The 8416-nt window shown below is 44.0% G+C and overlaps 1 protein-coding gene across 12 annotated transcripts in view; it reads left to right on the forward strand.

Moving 5' to 3' along the window:
* The window catches only part of LOC119178046 (uncharacterized), an 831732-nt gene that overhangs the window by 284845 nt on the left and 538471 nt on the right, over window positions 1–8416 (forward strand). For all 12 annotated transcript variants that reach the window (XM_075869285.1, XM_075869292.1, XM_037429209.2 and 9 more), the window contains one exon: window positions 1500–1630. In XM_075869285.1, coding sequence (XP_075725400.1) covers window positions 1500–1630 — 131 coding nt within the window. The remainder of the gene's footprint in view (window positions 1–1499; window positions 1631–8416) is intronic.

The following is an 8416-nucleotide window of genomic DNA, read 5'->3' on the forward strand; positions in this document are numbered from 1 at the left end:
GAGGTCAAACACAATAATGCCAAGGAAAGTATAGGGGAAGTCATTAAACCGAATTGCAGTGTAAATGTGAAGAAAGAAAAGTGAATGAAAAGATAACTTGCCATGGACAGGGACTGAACCTGCGACCTTCGAATAATGCGTCCGATGCTCTACTAACTGAGCTACTACGCGGGCTATGCCCCTATCCACTTTATGGGGTATATATGTGTATTAAACGTGGGAGTAGAAGTCAGCACCGCCAGTAGCAATGGCGGCAAGTGTGGAACACTCTTTGTCTGTCTGTTTGGTGTAACGTAGCACGTGATCTTATTACAAGCTGGCAGTTAACTAATAATCCCTCGTATATACTACTTGAAGACATGAAGTCTGCCAGGAAGTCGTAGGTTAGATCCCTGCTCACGACTAGTCATCTTTCCATCCATTTTTCTTTCTTCAGATTTTCTTTCTTTAGATAAAGAGTGTTCCGCACTCGCCACCTAGGCATTGACTCACGCTTCCACGTTTAATGCACATATATACCCCATAAAGTGGATGGGGAGATAGCTTTTATAATAGCTCAGATGGTAGAGCATCGAACACGTTATTCCAAGATTGCAGGTTCGGTACTTTCCTATGACAAGTTATTTTTTCATCCACTTTTATTTCTTCACATTTACATTAGAACCACCTCATTTAATATCCCCCATATTTTCTTTGGTGTGACTGTCTGTTAGATCTCATTAATATTGTGTCTAACAAAGAAAACGAGCCCTAAGTGTATACTTTTCTTCACTCCTGTTCACTGCACGACCAGCCTACAGAATTTTGAATGAATAAACAGCGTGAAACAACAAGGACAAATGAAAGAGATGGCAAACAATGGTGCTGACTCACAACTAAAACTTTTATCCAAAATGAACAGCAACTGTAAAAGATCGATAACAAACAACCATTATGCATGCAAAAGGTAGTGAGGTTACGCATCCAGAAGCAACAAGACGGTCACAAGTGTGCCAGCGAACCTTCCGTAGCCTTATCACCGGCAGAGATGTCGTTTATCAAGGATAGTTTGGCTGTTGATCATGCCTATCAGTCACATAGGTTTTTTTTTGTTGCTTTTGCTACTTCAAGCTTGCATAATGGTTTTTTGTAATCATCCTTCTGCAGCTGTGATTTATTCTGTTTCTTTCAAAATGAAAATTCCAGTTGCATTAGTTGCGAGTCAGCGCCGTTTTCTGTCGTTTCTTTTGTTTGTCCTTGTTATTTGACGCTGTTGATTCGTTCAAGATGGAAGCCCTACAACTTGCTTGGTTCTGATGCAGGGAAAATTGCGCTAAATTAGAAAAGACACCACAACGAAGGATTACTTAAACAGATTTGTGCTTAAACTGTTTAAGTGTTCCTTTCTAGTGGTGTCTGTTTTATTTTAGTGCCATTTTTCCTGCATAGAATGACGTTCTGATGCAGCCTCAAGACGTTCTGATGCAGCCTACAAAACTTTCTGTGTTGATTGTGTGCAGAGAGCCACCTGCAGGTTCAGCTGAACCAGCAGCGCACATCAGCACTGCATGAGCTGGAAGCCTTGCGCACTGCACTGCATCACACACAGGAGCTGAACAACCAACTGGCAGCTGAGAGGGATGCTCAACAGGTTGGGATACTCGCTTTTTGAGCTTTGCTGATGTGATCCTGCCTTAGTGTTGCTAGTTGCACATTCCATTTCATATATGCTCGATTGCCAACAGCGTGGCCAGCTCATTCCCAGCTGCTGTTTTTGTGCCAAAAGAAAAATTAACTTTTCTCTGAAAACGAAAGTAAGCTGATGTGAAGCAATGCGTAGAGCCTAAATTGCGGAAGCTTAGTCAACACTTGTGACGCGCTGTTGGAACACGCTGAAAGACACCCCAAAACTGCAGGTAGAACACAACACGAGCTCCTGTCGTGTGCTTTGTGCAGGTTAAAGCTTTCTTCCTTTAGTTTCACCCGGTATATATGTGATATGTTTCCATAAAATAAAGAGTTGTTAGTTCACACTTGTGATGCATTTCACCTGTAGTTTTCGTGTCTTTCTTCACGTTCAAACAGCGTGTTGCGAATGACTATGTATAACCAACTACTCTTGTTCTTCTAAAGTAAGCCTGGAACCATTTTTATCAGAAGAGTTGTCTTTCTTTTTGTGGCAGCGATTGTTTTTCCAGTTAATACTCCTATCAGCGTGGCTCACTGGGGCAGATGGATTTCGTGCCCGTATTTCAACGTGATGGGTTTTAAAGAAGGGATTTTATTATTACTTATACCACCGAATCTCAAACAAGGAAAAAGGAACCCCCCACCACCTTCGGCGATTTCAGATTTGTGGCAAAGGAGAGGGTGGAGGGGCTGTATCTTAACAGCACTGAAATTCAAGATGATGGTAAGGCTTTCTAAGAGGCCTTCCTTGCTCTCATTTGTGGCATGACACATTACAACGATGGCACAAAAAGAGTAAGGACTACGCAATCAGACTGCTGGAAAGGGCATGGAAGTAAGCTACATACCTGCCAAGTCTCCCGGATCGGCCCGGAGACTCCCGGATTTTGACCCTTTTTTTTTCCAGTTGTACGGTTGTCATGAAAATCTTCCGGAAATCGAAGTTTCTGTGCGTGATCTGGCCGCATTAACAAAAAAGCAGCTCAATCCGCTCCAGGCTTTTTGAACCTACCCCATTTTATTATAAATGAGTTTAAGAGGCGTCAATGTAAACGTACGGTGTAATCTCAGTGATGTGAAACCGTGGCAGATACGAATTCTTGAAGTTCCCCAGCCAAATTTACTATGTTCATTTGGCCTCAATAGGAATGTTTCTAATCGTGGCGGGTGATACGAACTTTAGTATAGAAACGTCGAACGAAGGCCGCGAGCAGCGTACCCGAAGCTTCGGAAGTACGCATGCGACCGGCGCACGCACCGTCTTCCTCAGCGCGTGTAATTGTCGTTGCCACAACCACTGTGGACGAAACGACAGTCGCTCTTGACACGATTATGTATGGCGACGAGGTAACTGACAGAACCTCGAAAGTGTGCGCTCAACCAGCCAAAGCAACGCTGCTTTCCGCAAACTCTGCTGACAAAACTGCGGCAGAAGCTATCGTAGATGGCATAAAACAATTCAGTTCTGAAGTTCTGAAGGTGCGCGCGCAGCCAAGCGCATGGGGATTGTAAAAGGAACTACCGTTTGTCGCAACCGCCTGTGCACAAAACCGTAGTCGCGGCGACGCGATAGTGATCTACGAGCTCCGAGGGCACGCAGCGGTAGGTTAAAATCAGTAAATACGTAAAAAAAAAAGTAAAAAAAAGCTACAGTTTCAGAATTTCCCGGATTCAGAATCCTTGAACTTGGCAGGTATGAAGTTTCGTGGAGTAAGTTGCACTGGCTCAAGATCAAAAGGGCATGGAAGCCCTTTCGATGATGGGCCAATGCAACTTACTTCTGCCAGCCATGCTATAGGCACTATTATCAAATACTGATCTCGAAGGCCATGCTTTTGCTCATAGGACACTGAAACTTTAATTATGGTCTAGCATAATGTGATCATTGTGTGGAAAAAAATTCAAATAACAAATTTGACAAAGATGTTGCAGGTGTTTGGAGATAAGGTGGCTGAACAGGACTGTATGTAATTCAAGCAAGCCAGTGTTGCACGAATGCAAATTGATGTGCAGAGCAGGAAGGGGTTAGGCAGGGGATTTTTCTGGAACTGGGCAGAAATATGAAATTTCAAGTGAAATCGGAGGGTGTCCTTGTTGAAACATTTATAGCAGAAAAATCAATTGACTTGACCCACTTGCTTCATACACCCTTCTGTTCACTACCTCTTAAATGAAGGGGAGTTTAACCGATAAGAGTGCGAATGCACTACAAAAATGGGTATTCCTTTATTGCTGAATTAAAATTTTCAGACAATTCTATTTCAGAGAAGAATTGTCTAAAATTTCATTGCGTGACATCAAAGCTACGAAAAAAAATCATTTTTGTGGTTACATACTCATAGTTTATTCATGAGTAAAACCAAGCAAAATCCCCATTAAAAAAAGAAACACTTATATGAATTTTTATAAATAAAGATTGTGTTTTGCTAAACATAGCTCACAGACTGTGGGGTCTCGAAATGGGAGCACCGCTCTCGGAGCGAAAGGACTCAACAGACACGGTCGAACTACTTTTTACATTGACGATATCATCAGCCGAATCAAGTACATTCCACTCCTCCCACTAGTGACCAAAATGCTAAAACAACCTTACTCAGTATTCCAGTACACTCAATCAACATAACAAGCACAAGATAGCGCGAAGGCACCGCCGACAATGCTTGGCTCGTCGACTCGTCACGCAGGCCGACGGGAAACGGCCCGTGGCACCGTCCCCACAAACCCACCGCCGAAATTAACATCTCGCACAAATTGTCACACGCCAAAGAGCTCGCCAGTCTTTTCTCTCTAGTCACCTAGCTGCCAGACGTTGCTGCTGGCATTACCGTGCTAACCATAAGGATGGTGATAGTGAAGATTGCACACAAGCACTGCGCCACCTACCGCTCAGTGGCTGTTAATCCTAAATGCGGCTTCTCCGTGAGACATATTCGCACCTTGAGGCGCAAACGACTTTACAGGGGGTGATAGCAGCCCCACCACACATGCAAAAATAAGCACAGCAGTAGTGCGACCTTGTATGCGTTTCAAATTCGGACGGTGACATTACGTTTGTTACGTCAAAAAGTGGGTGGACTGCATCGGTCGCGAGGAGAAGGGGAAGGGAACAGAAAAATGAAGGAAATGGAGGCCTGTGTCACAATTTTGACGTCGGCTTGGGAATCGTATAGCAAGTTGAGAAGTGTTTCTAACATGTTAAAGAATGTTTAACTAATAGTGCTCACTACTAAAGTGTGTTGGTGCTAGTTTTGAATTGTTGATTATGGAGTGCAATTGCAACATAATTTTTCTGTTATTGTTCTAAATTATGCTAGCTGGTGCCGCCAATTAGCAGGACGTTTAGTGGTGGAGATTGGTGCAACCTGGTTTCAAGCAATTGTTTTTTCACGTCTCTACCACTATTAAATTTCAAACGACGGGAATTTCATTGACTCAGTAGAGGGAAATCTTGGTGAAGGGCATCTCTACCGGTAGCCAAAACGAGCGTCTTCTCTGCATTTCTGAGGCTCAGCACGCGATGTTGCTCGCCTTTACGAAGGAACATCTCCAGCTTGCGGGGAAAGTCATCAAGCTGGGGCACGATGTCACTGTCGCTGACCGGCGACGGCTGTGGCAGGAGCTAAGTGACGAGCTTAACCATGAAGGGCTTGCCCACACACACACACACACAAAAAAAAATTCACAGCATATCCACGAAGTGAGTGATGATGAATGAGGCAAAGCTTGAAAGGGTTTCATCGGTAAACCGTGAATCCTCCGTCTGTCTGTCTGTCTGTCAGTCTGTCTACGACAACGAACACGGATGGACAGATAAGGTGGCTAGGACAACAAAGGAGGGACCGAGCCACAGCGTAAGTGCATGAGGCCCGCTGTAACGCCACTGCAATCAAAGATGCACAAACGTGAGTGACCGTCGATTGGTCTGGGCGATTTGTTCTTTGACATTGGGGTATTTGCAGGCCACTAGCTCACTGGCATTCAATGATAGGATCAGGTTCGTTGCACAAGCTACAAATTGTTCATTTCGACAGACGAAAACGTTGTCGGAACTCTTTATCAGTCAAGTATTCAAATGCATGATTTACCTCAGTTTGTCGTCTCTGCTCAGCTGCTGTAGCCACATAGGCGAAATGAAAAACCGTAGCAGAGAAAGGAAACTCCATGTTCGTAAAGTGCCTGTATACTGAAAAGGTGCGAAGTGCTTACATTTAAATTCAATCCATGCTGTCTCACAGCCATTTAAATCAATCCTTTCCGTTTCTGACAGTCCCTCCTACTGTTCCTTCACTTCCATTCAAAAAACGGATGAAAAGAGACACATGACACCTTGGCTTATGTGACATAGACCATCACGGCATTCGTCACAGCTCGAATGGGCCAATCGCGTGCGATTCGATGAAATGGAATGCGTGCGTCTGAATTTGGAACGCGTACAAGATCGCCCCACAGAGTATTTTTCTGCACGACTCGCTAGCAGCAGGACAACCGGTGCACACTTCCATAGCTTAAGAAAACTGTGTGAGAGAGTGCATGGAAGAAAATTGTATGATTGTCAAGATAGCAAAATTAAAAAAAAAGTGATAATAGTCTTTTATCTTATCCCCAGCAAGACTGAGTTAGTTTTTTAGATTTTGAAAGCAGTAAACGCAACCATGGTTTTATCATTAGTGTGATTTAGTGCTGAATAAAACAGATGTATTTGCGCACCAGAGAGCGCACGCTTTGAGATAATAAAAGCAAACAGCCATTAGCTTTGCAGGTGCAAGAAGTGGTAACCAACCCAAGGACAAAACTGGAAGCTGTCGCACATGATGGGATGGGCAACCAAAAGCCGGCACGTTCCTTAGGGGGTAGTGGGAAGGATATTGGCACATGAAAAAAAATTCTGCGTATTTCTGAAGTGTGGCAGCACATGACAAGCAAGAGAAATGATTGAAAAAAGCGCGCGTTTTATACACAGCTACTGCTGTACATGTATGGCGTAAACCTTGAAAGGCATAATGCGTAGTGGAGGGGAGAGGGTCATTGAGAATAGCTCTTTTTTTCTAGCTGGCAGTCCTACATCAGCTGCCCTGCGGTGTGGCTGAGTGTGAGCTGCAGCTCAGGTGAACTGTTTTGCATAAATAGGCTCATTACCCTGGTACGACTCCATGCGCCACACAAACGCAGACAAGAAAAGGACACCATGAAAAGAAACGTTAAAGGGATTGTCTAAAGTTTTCAGAAAATTTTCAACTATTTATGCATTCAGAATCCCAACAGCCCATTTAATGATATATGCATAGACTCGTGTCATCGTCCTGCCGAGCAGGCACCATCCACCACCTCACAAGAGGTAATGGATACAAGTACAACTCCTCCAGCGTGTCAGATGCCGAATGATAGGCGCAACTCTTTGAAGCGCGCCAAGATAGAAAAAAACCCAAATTGCAGGGCCCCCAAAAGGCCTGTAACCTAAGGCGACACTTTTGTACATACAGCACCACACAACACTAAAATGACACAAATTCTACTGTGGAACGTCAGAGGACTGCTGAGAAACCTCGACGATATCCAGGAGCTTTTACACGAACATACACCAAAATTGCTGTGTGTGCAAGAAACGCACTTGAAACCAAAACACACTAACTTTCAACGCAATTAAGTTATCTTTCAAAACGACCGGAACGATGCCATTGTGCCGTCCGGTGGTGTTGCCATTATAGTCAATCAAGGGATTGCATGCACACACCTACCACTACAAACATTCCTTGAGGCGGTGGCTGTTCGAGCAGTTCTTTTAAATAAGCTCGTCACCATCTGCTCTCTATACATACCTCCAGAACACCGTCTTGAAAAGCATGAATTCCAATCCCTCATAGACGAACTTCCAGAACCCTACCTTGTCCTAGGGGACTTTAGTGCACATAGTAGCCTCTGGGGTGACTCTCGCTGTGATGCGAGAGGTTGCCTAATTCAACAGTTTCTTTTTTTTTTCTGGTGCGTGCCTCCTGAATCGGAAAAAGCCAACATATTACAACATCGCTAACAATACGGACTCAACAATAGACCTCAGCATAACATACCCATCACTCCTGGCTCTACTTAAATGGGAAGCCATTAATAATCCATACAGTAGTGACCATTTTCCTATCGTTATCACCACATCAATGACAAATACATGTCCTGCACAGGTTCCCAAATGGCTCACTGACAAAGCTGATTGGGAAAAGTTTTAAAAAATGACTCTACTAACTTGGACTGACATAACGCTGTTAAGCATAGAAGATACTGTGTGCTACTTTACAGCTTTCTTAGTGATGCAGCAACGAAATCTATTCCCCAAACATGTGTACCGTCAGGCAAATGGCGAGTCCCATGGTGGAATAATGAGTGCCTTGGTGCACGAAAAAACAAAACAAAAACAAAATAAGGCATGAAAGTTGCTTAGAGACTCGCCTGCCGAGAATCTTGTAAACTTTAAGAACATCAAGTCGCAAGGAAGGAGGCGAGAAGGGAAAGTCAGGGAACTGACAGGCGTAGGCACAAATTTTTCTCAGGCATTAATTCATACACAGATGAAGCTAGAGTGTGGAACATGGTTGGTAAGGTCGCAGGACGAAAAGCTCATTCACTTCCTCTAGTGAACACACAAGGTGAGAGTTGGAAGACCAGGCCAACACTCTTGGAGCGCACTTCGAACAGGTCTCCAGTTCATCACACTATAGTGAAGCGTTCCAACGGTACAAAACCCAAATAGAAAAAACAG

Source organism: Rhipicephalus microplus, chromosome 1 (genome assembly GCF_043290135.1).
Source record: "Rhipicephalus microplus isolate Deutch F79 chromosome 1, USDA_Rmic, whole genome shotgun sequence".
NCBI lineage: Eukaryota > Metazoa > Arthropoda > Arachnida > Ixodida > Ixodidae > Rhipicephalus > Rhipicephalus microplus.